The sequence below is a fragment of the Schistocerca piceifrons genome, chromosome 2 (genome assembly GCF_021461385.2).
Source record: "Schistocerca piceifrons isolate TAMUIC-IGC-003096 chromosome 2, iqSchPice1.1, whole genome shotgun sequence".
Classification (NCBI taxonomy): domain Eukaryota; kingdom Metazoa; phylum Arthropoda; class Insecta; order Orthoptera; family Acrididae; genus Schistocerca; species Schistocerca piceifrons.
In genome coordinates this window covers 383,281,344-383,300,161 of record NC_060139.1, presented here as the reverse complement: position 1 = coordinate 383,300,161, position 18,818 = coordinate 383,281,344, and the positions used below count along the sequence as shown (strand labels likewise).

Sequence of the window (18,818 nt, the reverse complement as noted above, 5' to 3'; positions counted from 1 at the left end):
ATAGCACACTAAGATATGGTATCATATTTTGGGGGAATACCAGTTTGGCCAAACACTCGTTTGTGCTTCAAAAGAAGGCAGTGAGGGAAGGCAGTGAGGATAATCAGAGGTATGACACATAGAGAACATGTAAAAATGTTTTCGAGGAACTACAAATCATTTCTCTACCATGTAACTATATTTATGAAAGTATATGTTTTATGAAGGCACATCAGGAACATTCTTTGTTAAACAGTCAAGTTCATAACTACAAAACGAGAAATAGAGACGACTTTCATAGAGAAAGTCACACAAAACCTATGTACCAAAAAAGTGTCTTTATCTGCCAAAAATCTTATTTAGTGCACTACCAAAGGAAATTAAAAGTATACCAAAATTCCACATATTCAAAAAAGAACTTAAATGTTAATTAGGTAGAGATTTTATAGTGTCAAGGAATACTTAAATCATCAGCATTCAATATACAATAGCTTATTTCCTTCATCATAATAACCCAAAATGCTCATTCTAAACTAAATTGTACTTGTCTATTATTATAATTCAGTATATCATGACTGTTGTTATGCATATGGTTTCATGTTATATGTAATAATATTTAACTTATGGACATATAACTGTAAATCTTTTCATGTCCTATTTTCTACGTAAGGCAACGTATGACAAATCTTGTATCATTTTTATGATTAAATACAAGGATGCTAAGTAAAATGTATTTTTAAATGTAAGAGGAATCTTACCTACTAGCAGTTTGAATTCCAGCGACCTCTAAATATTCTAGGGAGACGAGAAGTCAAGTAAATGTGAGTACACTGCAGCGGTAATCAGGGTACGAAGACTCATTATTTAACTGCACATAAGTAGAAACAGCAATTAAAAAAACTACCGATGACCTCAGCAGTTTGGTCCCTTAGGAATTCACACATTCAAAAAACCTTGGGTATCGAAGTCTCGGGCTCACTGCAAGCAATTTATATCGAACACCCAGCTGTCATGGCGGGTGTCTGGATATTGTTTTCTGCACTGAGAGGCAAATGTGTACTAACGCTATTAATAGTCATATTTTTTAATTAAATCATGGTAGAAAGTAGATGGATCAATGTTTTATAAGTGAAATAATGGGAGAAGGTAGGTGGACCAATGTTTATTAATATATCCAAGTGTGATTCTATTATTAATACATACTGATCCACCTACCTTCTCCTATGATTTAATTAAAAAACATTGATTCACTTATTTAGTGTTCATCGACAGTCAGGCGTTAGATAGCAGTGAGGGTGCGACTTTGATGCGTAAGGGTTCTTGGAAATTACTGCAGAAACAACAATTTCAAATCGAATATCATTCTGTTTACAATAGACCTATGACTTTAAAAGGTGACTTAATTTTCTAACAAAAATACAGCTTAATGTTCGAAATCCATGTACAATCATTAGAAAATCTTATAAAAATATTTTGTTTCTTATGATATGTGTATGGAAAACCTGAGTTGCAGCCCATCACCATGAACTCATGACTTGTCGAACAATGTCCGTAAGGGTGTATATACACCAATCAGCCAGAACATTATGACCACCGACTTACTATCGATATAAACCCATCCAGGCGATAGCAGCATTACCTGGCAAGGAATAACTGGTAGTCAGACACATGCACTGGGCATGTAGTATCAGTGAGCATGCTGTCCGTATGTAGAATGGGGAAGATGCGCATTCTATCAGAGTTTTACCAAGGGCGGATTGTGACGGCCTGGAGGCTTGGCATGAGCATTTCGAAAACTGCACCATTTGTCGGGATTTCGGGGAGAGCTGTGGTGAGTGTCTTCAACATGTGGCGAAACCAAGGTGAAGCCATGTCCAGACGTCGTGGGGTTGGGTGATCATACCTCATTACACATATCTGACGTCGTAGGCTGAGCAGCGAACTGTGGCGGAACTAACGTCAGACTTTAATGCTGGGCGGAGTAAAAATGTGTCTGAACACACACAATCCACCAAATAGTCCTAACGCTGGTCTTCCGCAGTCGATCTCCAGTGTGTATCCCAATGTTAACACCATGACATTGACAGCAACGACTGAAATGGAGAAGTGACCATCGGCACTGGATGTTGGCGCAATGGTACAGTGTTGCATGGTATGATGAATCCTGCTACCTTCTTCATCATGCCAGTGGTACTGCTGATGGGAGGGAGCGAATCCGTCGTCTTCCAGGGGAACAGCTCCTTGATACCTGTACTGCGGGACAGGGACAAGTTGATAGCTGCTCCATTATGCTCTGGAGAACATTCGCGTGGGTGTCCATTGGTTCAGTGGAGCTCGTGCAAGGCACAATGACGGCCAAGGAGTACCGCACACTGGTTGCAGACCACGTACACCCCTTCATGACGATCATATTTCCCGACAGCAGTGGCATTTTTCAACAAGATAATAGCCATGGTACAAAGCCATGGGTGTGATGGAATGGTTCGAAAGGGACACAGTGGTGAGTGCCAGCTGATGTACTGCCCCGCCCTGCCCCCCCTCCCTCCCGAAACTCGTCATATCTCAACCCGATCGAACACATCTGTGATGTGATTGAATGTGGCCTTAGAGCTCGTAGGCCATTCCCTGGAAGTTACGGGAATCAAGTGACATGTAAGCAGATTTGGAGCCAGCTCGCTCCAGCGACCTGCCAAGACCTCATTGCTTCCATGCCATGACGCGTCCCCTCTGTTATCCGTGCCAAAGGAGGACATACCGGCTATCAGGTAGGATCAGTGCATACCGAGCAAGACAGCGCACTGGACTCACACGCGAGAGAATGACGGTTCAATTCCTTGACTGGTCATACAGACTGAGGTTTTCCGCGATTTCCCTAAATCGGTCCAGCAAATGCCCGGATGGCTCCTGTGAAAGGGCATGGCCGATTTCCTACCCCATCCGTCCCTAATCCGAGCTTGTACTCCGTCTTTAATTACCTCATTGTCGAAAGGACATTAAACTCTACTCTCCCTTCCTTCTTTATTACGAGAAAATACAAAGATCAGTTGCCACATAAACTTATGAGGAGAATGTATAATTTGTCGTACTGTGATTGCCAGTAATTACATGTTTACAAAATTAATACTCCTTTAGCACAGACTGCCTCAGCTAAACCTTTATAAACAGTTTGGGTGACTAGTTTGCAAAATTAAATTATCCGGAATATAACTGCAATATCGAAGCTCTCCGTATTCATTAAATATAAGTGCCCGCGAGAATTTATTGTGTGCCCACAGAAAGGCGCAAGCAATTTGACGCTGGTGTTTGGGTGCCACGGATTCGAAGAGCTCTAATGTTCTATTGATGGCTTACCTTCTGACTGCTGTCGTTGTTCCGTCCTCTTATTGCATTTCACAGTTTTCTTAATATTTTGCTGACTGGCGACGGATACATTCTCGCTGCTGACCAGACATCTCGTCTCCAACGGTTGCTAAACAACGGCATGGGACGCTGTGGACACATTGCTGAGAACTGCATCAATTCGGGATACTTTACTCCGAGAAAGTACGCCGAAGTTAATCACTGCACAATTAAGGAAGCTATCCAGCAGAGGGTTGTAACTAGACTGGAATGCCCGTGGAAATACTCCCAAGGATAAGATGCTTCGGGAATTTAAAAGAAAGGAGAAATGGGAAAAAATTGAAATATGAAAGAAAATCGGAAAATTTAGTAAAATCGATCAGTCAAGAGTAGTTTTCATTATGTTAAAATAATGAAAGATTGTTTAAAAAATCATCCTGACGTTACGATATGCCTATCATTTATCTCCTATGTTTACGTCAAAGATCAATTTCCATTAGGACACGAAAGTCCGAAAATGAATATATACAATGAAAGCGACTAGATGTAAGCAGTGTTTCGGCCAAGGCTATGACAGAGCATCTGCAAAAAAGAATCAAATGGAAATTTCAATTTAGCCCTGAAAGACACTGTAAAAGCTAAGAGGCTAATGATAAGCCATCTACACGCTTAAAGAGGCATCCTTGGCATTCGTAAGACTCCGACAATAATATGTAAGAATAAAAAATGCAACGAAGTGTCGCAATAGATATTAAAAATATTATCTTACCTTTTTCAGATTCAGTATAAACCAGCAGAAAGAGTTAATACAGTATATAAGATCTTGCACTCTTAGACTATGGATGTTACTGCTGCATATGACTGCTTAGAAATGGTGCTGTCAGAAGCAAAGATAGAAGATCAGGGCTTTACGTCCGTCGATGACGAAGTCAATAGTGGCGGAGCACAAACTCGTGTAAGGGTAGGATGGTTAAGGAAATTGGTCTATCCTTTTCAAAGGACTTGGATGGAAATTACAGAAAACCTTAATGTGGACTGACATATGCCACTTCAGTGTCTTACCAGTGCGGCATATCGCTCTGTTGCTCTCAGGCAAACGAAAAACTACTTGACAAAAGTTTTAACATGGTTAAAAGATGTGCCACTGACCGAAAATCGCCTAATAAAAGATTTAAAGCAGTAAAGACCAACTTTGCGAGGACGACAGGCTGTAGCTGGGCTTAAAGTAACATATTTCTATCCAGTGGTTGACAACATTTATTTGCAACCTAATACCTGAAATAAAGTATATTATCAACGCAAATGTAGGAATATAACTTTTTTCATATAACGATGACGTTAAAAGTGAAGCACTTAAGTTTTTCAATTACATTTTTTCTCGTGACGTTTCTGTTTCAGCACAGCCGACAGTGATAAGTTCATTTAAAATCGTCGTGATGTATAGAACCCACGGCTGTTGCAAAAGTTTAAACAAATATGTTTAAAATCTCCAGAATGAGATTTTTACTCTGCAGCGGAGTGTGCGCTGATTTGAAACTTCCTGGCAAATTAAAACTGTGTGCCGGACCAAGACTCGAACTCGGGACCTTTACTTTTCGCGGGCAACTGCTCTACAAGGTACTGGTAGCATTGAAGCTGTGAGGATGGGTCGTGAGTCGTGCTTAGGGTTCTCAGGTGGTAGAGCACTTGCCCGTGAAAGGCAAAGGTCCCGGGTTGGAGTCTCTGTCTGGCACACAGTTTTAATCTGTCAGGAAGTTTCATGATTAAAAACTATTTTTACGTTCTGCAATGAGTCAGAAATGTTTATCCTGTTTGGAAGTACCATCAATAGGAGCAAGGTGCTGCGAATGGTAACACGTTTGCTTGACCTGTAAGAGTGACTAAAAGAAATCTTAATTGGCAGAACCTGAAGCGACACATGATGCCTCTATCAAGAACGTGCGTGAGAAACTGCAACACTCTTCTTTTAGAGTAAAAATCACGAATTTTGTTCAGATCCCTATTTGTCTGCCCCGTAGACATCGTGAAGATAAAATTATGAAAATAACATCTCGCACAGAGCCGCAGAAGGATTCATTTTCCCACGCTCCGTCTGCGAATGGAAATGGAATGATTCAACAAAAAGTATCCTCTGCCACGGCGTTTACAGTGATTCACGGATTGTAGACGAATGTTTAAGTGTTTAAGTTATGTGGAAAATGGAAGAGCACGAAGTGCATTATCTCAAAATAGTGGATCATTTTGCACATAAAAGAACAAGAAAAAACTTATTTAAGAAAAGCAAGAATTTAGGCCACCACGACAATTCGTTTCATTACCTGTTTTCATTATTACGTGGATAGTGGATATTCAGACATTTACTTATCAAAAATTATTTAGTCATTCTTGTTTTGTCTTGCAGTACAGTATTAGAAATTATTTCACTTTTTAAGACATTATTTACTTTTTTAAGCTTTTATACTGAATGGAGCATGATTGTGTTACAAGTTAAATAAAGATTCCCATAAGAAACATTTTGGGATTGTATCTAATTAAAATGTATCTTGGGTAGTGCGCAGTATTTCTTATGTGCAAGAATACAGAGAGGAATTCATCTAGAGATCAGTCGCTGAATGTGGTTAGGATTTTACGTTGTCCAGTCACATTACTGTGCCCACCTGTCAAAAGCCAGCGGGCCGCTGCGAGACCTACAGGAAGAAAGTTAGTGAGGTTCTGGAAGGTAACAACAGGCATGCGGAGTAATGCCGACTCGTGTGCTGTGTCCAGCTGAGCTAGGTTTCTCGGTTGAGGATCCTTGGTGCGAAAAGCCTGATCGAGATGGTGCCACAGATTCTTGATAAGTTTTAAAGTCAGAGAGTTTGGTGGCCAGGACTGTACGGTAAACTCTGGTGCTCTTCAAAACACACAAGTACACTGCGAACTATGTGACACGTTGCACTGTCCAGCTGGTAGATGCCTTCCTGCTGAGGAAAAACAAACTTCATCTATGGGCGGACATGCTCCCCAAGAACAGATGCATACTTGTGTTGATCGACTGTACCTTCCAGAATAATGAGATCACTAGGGAATGCCACGAAAACATGACGCTCCGTCCTCTGGTATGCACATTTCCAATGATTGTTGCAGGAAGTTTGCTTTCAGATGTTAGACGCCGTACATGCCAACGGTCTAAAACGCGATTCATCTGGGAAGACCACCTGCCGCCACTCGCAGGACGTCCAAAATTGGTATTAGCTTGGAAATTCCAGCCTTCGTCGCTGATAAACAGCATGAGTGCACGAACCAGGCGCCAGCTGTGGAGGCCCATTAGCAGTAACATTCGCTGAACTGTCGTTGAGGAGGCACTGCTGGTAACCCATTGGTTCATCTGGACAATCAGTTGCTTAACGGTTGCACGTCTATTCGCCCGTACACATCTCTGCAGCCATCGTTCATCCCCATCATCTACGGTAATGGAGCACCATAGTTACCTCGGCACCCCTTTTGGCTGATCATGGCAGCTCACGAGCGGCTTACAGTCTTAGCCATTTCTGAAATGCTTCCACCCTTGACCCAAAAGTCAATCATTACGACAAGACTGCTCTTTTCCCACGTCCTCCTTTCTATTGTCAGTGCTGCCACCTGCCATCTGTGTGGATGGTTGCGGCTCATTGACATCGAACATAGGGGGTAGTCACATTGACTGGACCATGTATTTGGCTTCACTGAAGTATTTAACATAAAATAGACAGTTTTTTAAAAGATTTCTATGTTATTTCATTTTTCTACTCAAGTGCGAGGAGAGAGACTGTGGTAATAGTGTAATGCAGAGTGTGTGTGTGTGTGTGTGTGTGTGTGTGTGTGTGTGTGGGTGGGTGGGTGGGTGGGTGAGAGAGAGTGAGTGAGAGCGAGGGAGGGAGAGAGAGAGAGAGAGAGAGAGAGAGAGACAGAGAGGGCGGGTGAGGGGAATGAAGTAGAGTAAGGGCAGGCATGTAAGGGGGGGGGGGTTCTCCCCATTACAGTACTTATACTGCCTTGCTTTCATAATTAGGTGCATCTACGAGTACCTTAGTCGCGTTCTTCCTTTAGATCTCATTCCACTGACATATCTCTCTGTTGCTGTGTTCAGAAGCCCTTTATGCTTCACTAGATGGTCAGGAAGTTACACTCTTCTTTGGATAACAGACAATCTTCGTTTGTAGCCATGTCAATCCTCCTTACTCTAGCATGCGACTGTAACACATCTCGAAAGAATTTACTTCCGTCACTCCTCAGTCCGCAGAGTTTCACAGCCATAGCATGCAACACTCTAACATAGGCTTTGAAAAACTTTTCCCTGATTTCAAAGCACGTGGCTTAAGATTTTCTTCTTGTTGAAGGTAGTTTTTGCTTAAGCATGTCTGCTGCTCCTAACGTCTGCTCCATCTATCGCTACAGCTCTCACTTCTTACATAAATAAATGAATAACTTGCTCAGGTAGCTCATTACCACGTAAATTCAAACTTTTGGCATCTCTTCTTTCTACACCTACATCCACGCTCTGATAACCACTGTGGAGTGCATGGCTGAGGGTATTTACCATTGTACCAGTAATTACTCGAAATCTTCTTCTGTTCGACTCGTGTGTGGAGCAGGGAGGAATGATTGCTTAAGCGCCTGTGATGCACTGTAATTAGTCTAATATTGTCTTCGCGATTCCTTAGGGAGCAATACAAAGGTGTCTGTAGCGTATTCCTAGGTTCATCACTTAAAGCTGTTTTTTGAAACTTTCTAACTATTGTTTCGAGGAATAAGTAGCGTCTACCTCGAAGCGTTTGCCAGTTCCGTTTTTTCTGCGTCTCCGTGATGCTATTCCATGCGTCAAGCAAACCTATGACCATTTGTATTGCCCCTCTTTATCTACATTTAGTATCCTCTGTCTTATTTGGTACACTTCCCACAACAGTTGAGCAATATTCTAGGGTGAAAACTGACATTATGCTGAAGGAGAACGAAATCAGTGCAGTTTTCGTGATTTTCTGTATGGGAAATGATTTCAGTACCTCAATACCCTGTTTATATTGCCTTATAGACAAAAGGAACGTTCTGAGTCGTATTACTTCGAGCATATAGTTCAAAATGAACAAAAAGGTGGTCAGATTTCATTTTTGGATTTAGCTTCACTTAAAAAAAAATGCCAACTTTAGAACACAACGTTTACAGATGCTCATTTACACAGACGTGCGTCTGCGATAACAATTCTTTGAGTGATATTCCCTATTCCGTATTTCGTACGCGGCAGTCACTTTGTTCTCTTCTGGTTAATTAACTCGCTGATAACAGCAATTCATCCCAACCTCCTGCAGGAGAGCTTCTGTGAAGCTTAGAAGATAGGAGACGAGGCACTGGCGAAAGTAAAGCTTTCCTTGGATAAGACAATTGGTAGAGCACTTGCCCGCGAAAGGCAAAGGTCGTGACTTCGAGGCTCGGTCTGGAAACGCAGTTTTAATTTGCCAGGAAGTTTCATATCAGCGCACACTCCGCTGCAGAGTGAAAATTTCGTTCAGGAAACATCCCCCAGGCTGTGGCTAAGCCATGTATCCACAATATCGTTTCTTCCAGGAGTGCTAGTCCCGCAAATTTTTTAAGAGAGCTTCTTGAAGTTTGGAAGGTAGGAGACGATGTATTGGCGGAAGTAAAGCTGTGAGGGCGGGTCATGAGCCGTGCTTGGGTAACTCAGTCGGTAGAGCACTTGCCCGCGAAAGGCAAACGTCTCGATTGCGAGTCTCGGTCCAGCACACGGTTTTAATCTACCACGTAGTTTCAATTGCATTGCAATTCTAGAAACGTGCTACTGCACATAAATTCCTCCGTCTGCCTTCACTGCGAAGACGTCAGAAACCGGCACTAGGACAATGGACGTGAAGAATTTTCATTACCAGCGCTTTGGTGGCCAAAATGAGAAGATGTGGAGGCGTTAAGTTGTCGATTACAAAGCTTGGCGCCAAAGTCAAAGTCAGTAACAAACATGTCTCCAGTAGTTCATGAAGCTGTACATGCAAACTGCTGTTAGTTACTTATTTGCGGGATGGGGACTTTAAGTTTGATGGTCCATCTGATGCTGCTCGAAAAGAGAATTCTTCTCCGTTCTCATCAGAAACAAAAATACATCACTATACTATTCGCACATTTGTCATTATCACTCACTCTCACCAGTCACCATAGAAGTACAAAGCGAAAATTTAGCCAAGAAAATGATCTAATGATTGCGATGAAAGAGAAAGTTTCTAGTTCAGCAACTGAATATGTCCTCTATCCCTTAGGATCTCTCATCCAAATAACTTGACTTACAGTCTGCTTCTCATGTGCATTGCTTCCATTAATACAAGATTAAAAGTTATTCCTACTGGCAGAAATTTTAACTTCGTTATTTTCTATTAGGAGTAAGTAATCAGTATAATAAAATGATATGAAACACTTGCAGATCTCTTTGGTGGACAGATGGGACTCGCGATAACGCAAGCCATGAACCTTACTGGCATGCTCCAATATGGTATACGGCAGTCCGCAGAAGTGGCCAACCAGATGATGTCTGTGGAGCGTGTCATGGAATACCTTGGCTTGGAAGAAGAACCGCTGCTTGAGGCGCCTCCAGGTGTGTTTTACTATTTTATGTATTACTGTACTGCAGAGTGAATCCGAATTCTATCGACGAAGTTGCGGAGGTCGGTCGAGGATATTTTCGGAGTATCAGATCAAAACACGTTCATTATTACTTTGCAAACTGATCTGGAACCCACATCTGAAGAGAACTGTTCTGCTTAAATCTGGAGGCAATTCTTGTCGAAGCGCCCATTGCAAGCGTCCCTATTGGGACGAGCTATGAGTAAGACACACATCATGACTTGAGCACATACTACCTCGTTTGACATTCTGTGCACAGTAATAGATTATATCATTCCAGATTGCTGTAGTGATTGCTCGCCTGTTAGAAACTGGGCACGTCTACTTATAGCAAATGTAAACATCAATAACTTCGTAAACTTTCGCTGTCCTTGGCTAAGCTGTCAAATAGCAAACACCTTGTTAGAAATCGTCTGTCAGAGATTGACACGCCTAGAATGTACCAACAGCCCTCCAACGCAGCTCACCTGAAGTATCGGCTGACACAGATGTGTTCTCTTATTCTCACAGCAGCAATTACTTACTTACTTTACGCGATGAGGCCCAGTTGACCACGCGCTGCTTTGAGAGGTTGTCTCCACTTCAGCCTGTCTTCAGCTCCTTTCTGCCAACCTTCCAGCAGTCCCACTCTCTGAAGGTGTTTAGATACGCAGCCACTCCACCGCGTTCTTTTTCTTGCTACGGGCCTTCTGCCAGTTGACTTGAGTACAGTTTTCGGCCATCGGTTGTCCTGCATTCAAGCAACATGCCCCGCCCACTGGAGTCCTCGTGTCTTCATTACAGCCACGATGTTCGGCTCTTTGTAAATATCATACAACTCTGTATTATGAAGAATCGTCCATGTTTCACTCTCATTATCGTAAAATGGTCCAAAAATCTTCCGAAGGACTTCCTTTAAGATATCATCAGTCTGTCAAATATCATCAGTCTGTTCGAATCTTGTTTGGTTGTACTCCAGGTAGCACATCCACACTCACAGCAGCAATTGCTCTCCTAATTCCAGATACAAGACTTGTATGTTAGGTATATGTGACACAAGTAGATTGCATCGTCCCAATTTGTATATCCTAGTTTGTGAACCAGTACTACCAATTGCTTTATGTTTTTTATTAAGTTTTGTGATTTTTTAATGGTTCATGGAAACCAGTACATTACAAGCTACAGTTTTCGATGTGTGCTGTGCTGTAATTAAAACAATAAAGAAAAATATTTATCGTAATAAAGGTAAATTAATTTGCAAACAATAGACAAGCTGATCCCATGTTGGCTGTCAAAATGTAATGAATTCAAAACTGATACGGGGAATGATATGCAAATGGTCCTACACCGGGTGCCAAAATTCTGTAAATTTAAATTGCTTTCACGAAGTGAAAATCGTGTTATACCAGGCTGGGCACCAAAGCGCAGTAAATCCAAAAACCGGTTCATGGAAATGAGATGCCAGTGAAAACAAATTGGTTCTTAGATTAATACATGGAAACACTGATGTTTATAATTAGATCAACAATGCAAATATAATCTGAGGATTTACTTGATTGGGTGTAGATATAACTCAGCTATTGTGCAGCTAGGGGAGGTGAACCATGTGAGCTCGCTATTTGACAGAATCAGTTTTACATGCAGGCACACAAGCCATATTCGAGGGCAGCTCGACGTGTCAATCATACCTCGTCATGTATGTGGCTGCTGGTTGACATCCTGCACCTAACATTTTCCATGTTCTGCGGATTTGAGGAGATACCCTGGCCATCTGAACTCATACCTTCTTCCACACAGGTTGACTTAACCCCTTCAGAGGGCCCCAAAATGTATTGTCCCAGTGCTTGGCATCTGCTGTCTATGCTAATTACCTCACAGAGGCTGTGTCAACTTAAATATTCGAAAACCGAAGTCAGACAAGGAAGCGCAGACGGATGTTTAAAAATCTGAACATCAAATGGAAAGGAAGCTCCGTTTGGCATGAAATGGGAAGTGGTTATGTCACAAAGCGGCTGGTCAACTGAAATCAATGTGGTGATCTGATTCAAAGTCTGGAAGCTGAGTCTGCAATACGATGACATGCCGCGGGAAGGCATACTCACTGTCTGTCTGTTCCTGTCTAGTTCCTCTCTGGCGGACTGTTGACTCATCACTGTCACTGACTGATCATCTGTCTCCTCCTGCTCAGCAGTTTTGTTAGTTGTCATCACTCTGTCCTCAAGGCAATGGATTTTTCGTCATACTGTCATTGCGACTGCTGGCATCAATTTGCCGTCCAAACAAACAAACAATCAACACTACACTACCACACCTCCCTGTATTTGCACTGTGTGAAAATTTCGGATACATGAGGCATGTAACTGGGGAACTCCCGAGTCACTCTCAGGTGTTCCTCTTTGTGGCACGTCTCACTGCTGGCTGTTGAGTCCCTACCAAATTGCTTCCAAGTGTTTGTCTGCATTTTTGAGCTGTAAACGCAGCAACAACCCAACAACAAACCTGCTTGTTTGTAACGGGAATGCCTGTGATTTCCTCAAGCGTCCCCAAGTATTTACGCCTTGATGGGATCCCTCTTGCTGTTCACCAGATATTAAACAGGACAACCTTGTCAGAGCGAAGCAAACACTTCAGTTAAACCCTACCTGTCTGGATTTTTGGAAAGTCCCACATACAGGTTGCGGCTCAAGTGTACCCTCTTTGCCTGAATGTCTGGTTCTGGTTTCGAAATATTAAGATACATATATATAATCAATTTTTGCTTTCCTTAATCATCTGCAACAGATAGACTAGGTACTAAATTTATCGCTCTAAATAAAGTTTCTTACATTTTCTGTTACACGTTCAACCACCCAGCTCATCTTGAGAATGATCTTAAGATTGTCAGTGATTTGGGGCAAACAACGAGGCAATGCTTTGCTTATAACTGACATGTAATAAAGTGGTCATACGCCGAGTACCTAGCGGAACTGACAGTATTTCGCTAATATAATCCAATCCCGCTGTCATACTCCTAAGAACATCCCAAGAAGATATATAAAACATTCTCGAACTTCTTGCCGTGTCAATTCATCGTAAAACCTCGATCTTTCAATGATTACCTCCTTCATCTTTGTCATGAGAAATTGATTGTCTAAACTGATCCCCACTCCTTTATTGTTATTTTATCCCCTCTTATCCCATATGGGCAGAAGGTGAGCTGTTGATGGTGCATCCAACCCACTCTTCAGCCAGTTGGCAAGAAAATCTAAATAAGATGAAAGAATAATGAACAGATGGAACTTTTTGAGACATGACTTCCTTCACGCTTACTTAAAAACAGTGGTAATACAGGTAAAAATCAGAAACACAGGAAGGTTATATTTAAAAGCATTTTTAAAAAAACCTTGACACAGAATGCTGATGTTAAAAAGAAGCTCTTCACTGGCATTGAAGCTGCAAGGACCAGTTCTGGGGTAGGTAGTCTGTTGTTGAAAGGGAAAGGTTGGCCAATGAGAAGAGTAGAATGCAGTTGGTATATGGATGGAGGACTGGTGCAGTTGTATCAGTGAGGTAGGTGTGGCTGTTGGGATACAAGAGGGATTGGAGTAGAGGGTTATTAGTGAGGCTAAAATCTGATAAGGAAAAGGGGCTAGGGAAAGAAGAATGGAAGGGTAAAAGGGGGTAGGGAAAATGTGGGGAAGGGAGGGAGAGGGAGCACTGACAAGGTGGAATGGATGAGATGGTTTTAAAGTTGGTAGGAGGAGTAAAAGTCAGGATGGAGTTCATGATTTGGGAGATGGAAATGGTTGAAGTTCCTTTGGAGAATATGTGGAGGGTGTGTAGGTGTAGGATTGATGGGATGTGTTGGCAAACGTGCAGCTGGGCGGTGATATCCATGCGACATTAGCATAGCAAAGGATGGGTCAGGTCAAGATTTTGTAGGTGTGGAGGACAGTGGAAGGAGGCAATTCCCAGGTTTGTACAGTTCGTAGCTTTAGCAGTTTCAGTCTATATTGGGCTTTCTGTTGGATGGTTAGTAGATGCGGCTTCCACGTTATTTGCTGGTTTATGATTAGTCCAAGATATTTTAATGTGTTAGTTAAATGGATAGGATGATCATAAATGGTGAGGTAGAAGCCATGGAGATGAAAGGATTGATCTTCAGCAGCCATTTGTTACTCCAGGATGGGAACTGATTGAGCTGTGTTTGGTGAGACTGTTGAGATTTCTGGAGTGTAGGATAAAGGGCGAGGAAAGTGTTGTCACAGCATACTGAAAGCGATGGGCTGGTGGAGATGGTTTGGACACATGAGCAATGTAAAGGATGTGGAGAAGATAAGAGAGGACAGAGGCTTGGGAATACCTGCGGTGGGGGTAGGAGATACGGTAATTGATGTTGTTAATGGTGACAAAGAATGGGCAATTAGAGAGGGAGCATGCAAAAGGCGAACATAATTAATTGGAACTGCATAGGTCTGGAATCTGAAGAGAAGACTGAAATGCTATACATGTTTGTAGCTTTCTCCAGGTTCAGGAATACGAAGATTGTGGATTTATGGGTGTTGAGCTGATTGGATAAGAGATGGATGAGGTGCAGCAGCTGGTTGTCAGAGAAGAAGGTAGTATGGAAGCCACACTGATTAAAGGGAAGGAGGTGTTGTTGTGGATACAACGGTATAGGATGGATTTGAAGACGTTTCTGAATACTGAATGAGGCAAATGGGGCAGTAGCAGGAGGGTATCAATAGGGGGTTTGTTTGCTTTTAAAGAAAAGTGGGATTTTGGAGGTTTTCTGCAGCTGATTATAGTAACCTGTGGAGAGGATAGTGGTACAAAGGGTTTCAAAATAGATAGAAAAGAGAGGGGTATTCTTTAAGGTGCTGATAGGTGGTGCGGTTGTGACCAGTGAATGTGTTGCATTTTCTGTGAAATACTTGTTTTATTTTATGTGCTGTGATTGGATTTTTGATTCTATTTGTGGTGCGTTGTCCAAGTACTGGAAGCTGGGAGTCAGAGCTGGGACAACGGTATTTACATGTTCACAGGTGGTAGGGAAGAGGGAGTAACCAAAGCGAAGGTCATCAGGGATTGAGAAGATGTCGGAAATAGGATGCAAAGTTCAGCTTTGTTCCGGTCGTCAGGTAAAGGATGGTTGTTGAGCAGGTGTGGGTAGTGAGGGAAGGAATAGTTGTCAGTGAGTCGGTGGAATGCATTCTAGTACTTAGAAGGATTAATGGGAAATGTAGCATTGAGTCTGGTTCATGTCTGGCGCCTGTCTAGGCGTTTTTTAGCGTTGAGTAAATTTCTGATGTGCCTCTGTATTTTCTGGTGGCGTGTGAGTGTATCCTGGTCACAAGTGCTTAGCAAGGTGCAGTATAAGTAACAGGATTCTCAGGGAAGGAGCAGGGCTTGTGGGGAGAGAGTGGGACGATGAAGATCGATGACCTTGGTAGGATGTGGGTGGATATAGTGACCAACAAGGTCTGCTGGAACAAGGATATGGCATGGGGGATTCTGTCCGGAGCTGGAAGACGATGGAGTGGCTTCCAATCTGGGTATCTATGGATTCCGGATATTCATTCTAGTTAGCACAGGAGTAGTTATGGACAAATTTAATATGGAGATTGGGATAGGGTGCATGGGGATGAAGTAGTCTGTAGGAGATGGTGTGGTGTGGGGTGGGTACAGTGTAACCTTGGGGGGAGTCTGGAACTTAATGCCACAGCTGGAGTTCTGCAGGGGATTTCTACGGATCTGAGGCCAGCAGCAATAATATAGGTGGAAAAGTAGGGTTGATGTGGGTCAGAAAATTATAGGGTATGGGATCATTAGGTTGTTTCTCGACAGTAGCACAGATGACAGTCAGGGTTCTGAAGAAGATAAGGTGTTTGATGGGATTATAGTAGCGTCAGCATCGCGACAAATGTCTCTGCTTCTTCACTGCATCGAGAGCTCGCTTCCATACACTACTAAGAATATATCTGCTGCGGTTGAAGTACTTCTTTCACATTCTTATACCCACAGCCCCTTTAATTACAAAATCCCAGTACGTGGAAGCATGAGACAAAATTTTAGTTTCGTCAAACAGTATTTCGTGTTTGTCCATAAGACAATGCTCAGCAGTTTAAGATTTCTCCACTTCTAGATTTTTACTATGCCGCTGATGTTCCGCACAGCGGTCAGAAATGGTATGTATGGCTGGACTCACAATGGCTATTGTAAATCCCAGAGATTCTGAAACTGAGACTGCCCTTAACAGGTCGTAGCATCTCCTTTTTTCCTTAGGAGGCCGGAAAATAGATTTCATACCGGGTCTTTTTCCTTGGGAGGCCCTAAAATAGATTTCATACCGGGTCTTAAAAGAACTTTGCCTATTTTTCTGGATATAGTGCTGTAGAAAGGAAGGAATGCAATCAGTGGCTCATCATGGGAATGTTCAACATTTTCACGTTTCCTCTTCTTGGAGAACGCTGACTTCATATCACGTCGAGTATAGCCTTTCTTTGGGAACACGTACTTCAGAGGAAATTTCGGAAAGCAGATCGTCCTCGTCAGAGATAGCTTTTGCTCTATGTAGCGACTTATTTAAAACGGCTCTCTTGGATGTTGAAAACTTTGGGCGCTAAGATATAAATCAGTAAGTTTCTGCTTGCGGTACATCGAGTAGCCGAGACGCCCATCCGACCTAAATTGTACCAAAACCTCTAAAAATTTCAACTTTCCTTCTTTCTCTATCTCGACAGTGAACTGTATGTGCTGTTCATGTGTTCAAGACGGGTGCCAGAGGGCTTCTACGTCGTGTGGCCAGCAAAAGCCTTTCTGACAAGGACGACCTAGATTCCGAAATTAATCATCAGACGTACATGTTCCGAAAGAACGGTTATGGTTCACGTGGTACGAAGTCGGCATTCTCTAAGAAGAGGAAACGTGAATATGTTGAATATTCACGTCATGAGCTGCCCATTGAATTCCTTCCTTTCTACGGTGCTACGGCCAGCACAATATGCAGAGTCCTGGTAAGACGAGGTATAAGACCTTTTTTCCTACCTCCGAAGAAGATAAAGGAGATTCTACACCCTGTTAAGGACAGTCTTGGCCTCAGAATCCCAGGGAGTTATAACATCCCTTGCGAGTGCGGAAGCAATTACATTGGTCAGTCCATCGGTAGCGTTTCTGACTGCTGTGCAAAACATCAACGGCATATTAAAAGTCGAGAACAGGAGAAATCTGCAGTTGCTGAGCACAGCCTTACTACAAAAATACAAAATATTGTTTACGAAACAAAAGTTTTGCTCCTTGCTCCTAAGTACTGAGATTCAGTAATTAAAGAGGTTGTAAAAATAAGAATGTGTCTGATGAACTTCAACCGTTACAGCAGGTAATAATCTTAGCGTTGTTTCGATACAGAGAAGAGGCGGGGGCATTTGTAGAAAGTGTCGACCACACTACGGGAGCGGGGAGGAGACGTTGACACCATCTGCAACAGCATGACGTAATTATTGACCAGTCGGATGCCGTTTATGTGGTACAAAAGGCCACCACAGCAGCAGTTTAGACAGTCCAGAATGAGATTTTCACTCTGCAGCGGAGTGTGCGCTGTTATGAAACTTCCTGGCAGATTAAAACTGTGTGCCGGGCCGAGACTCGAACTCGGGAGTTCGAGTCTCGGCCCGGCACACAGTTTTAATCTGCCAGGAATTTTTCAGTTTAGACAGTCAGTTGCTGTTGACAAAGACGATGGAGATAATCGTCGAAAACTTGAGGCTCTATTCTGAATTTACACAGCAAGAAGTTCAAGAATATTCTATACATCAGTGCCGTCATGAAAGACTTTGTTTTCGTCCATATAAGATTTTAAAACAATTTGAAGTCTCTAAGAGGAGGAAATAAGAGATGACGCATTTCAACATACAGAGAATGATACTGTGAGAACTTATTATTATTTCATGTTACTAATATAGTTACACGTTTTTTGATTTCAGACAAGAAAACACCTAAAGAGTGGCCATCAGAAGGAGAAATAGATTTCCGACACGTCTACATGAAATACGGGCCTCAGTCTGACTATGTCATTGTAGACTTGAATCTGAGAATTAAACCCAGGGAGAAGGTGAGTCAGTAATCAGTTTGACCAACGGTAACAGAAGAAGATGTGTATAAATAGTTTCACTTTATCAATACCAGAACTTTTTAAAGCTGTTCCAGTTTCTAATCTTTCAGTGACGAATTGATAGCATCTTCAGTCACAAAAACCATTTTCATTGCTATACAATGTATTTCAAATCATGTGGGTTTTTCTTCAAGTGCTAGGTGCAGTTACTCTTACAACCAAATCTTTCTGTTCGATTTTCGTGCGTCTTTACTGGGGAAGCATTTCGTTATCACTGATGCACAAACTGAAACTTCCACTTTTAAGCGGAAAGTGCACACCAATGAAGCTTTAAGATAGATTAAAACTAAGCACCAAAATGGAATTGCAATCTATACCTTTGGTATTCTCTTATCGGCTGAAGTATCCAGGCACACTCCAGGCCCGCTTCAAAGCTATATTAGAATTGTTCCGCAAAATCTGTCTTACGTTTCGTGCTTCACAGACCTCCAGAAGAAGCTCTGCGCAATTTGAATAGATGGAGAGGATTACAGCAAAAATGAAGTTTTCCGTTATTCTCTTAGCTGTGACAGGTTAGTTCGGATGGTAAGAGCGAAACGTTTCCTCTCGTGCTTCGTCTTGGAGGTGCCATAAGCATCTGGTGAAGTCTCTGTCGCAGCCACCGCCAGACTCGAAAAGCTCGTTGTGCGCGAGGCGAGTCACGCCTCGTAGTGCTCCATAAACTTCCTCTGAATGTTTGCAGGCGGATCTGAATAACTGCTTTTCAATGCTGCATATATACTATCCAGCT

At 42.4% G+C, this 18,818-nt stretch overlaps 1 protein-coding gene across 4 annotated transcripts in view; it reads left to right on the top strand.

Annotated features, from left to right (window-relative positions):
* Nucleotides 1-18,818, top strand: part of LOC124774935 (ATP-binding cassette sub-family C member 4-like) — a 312,213-nt gene that overhangs the window by 268,718 nt on the left and 24,677 nt on the right. For all 4 annotated transcript variants that reach the window (XM_047249622.1, XM_047249623.1, XM_047249626.1 and 1 more), the window contains 2 exons: nt 9,761-9,931; nt 17,901-18,028. In XM_047249622.1, coding sequence (XP_047105578.1) covers nt 9,761-9,931; nt 17,901-18,028 — 299 coding nt within the window. The remainder of the gene's footprint in view (nt 1-9,760; nt 9,932-17,900; nt 18,029-18,818) is intronic.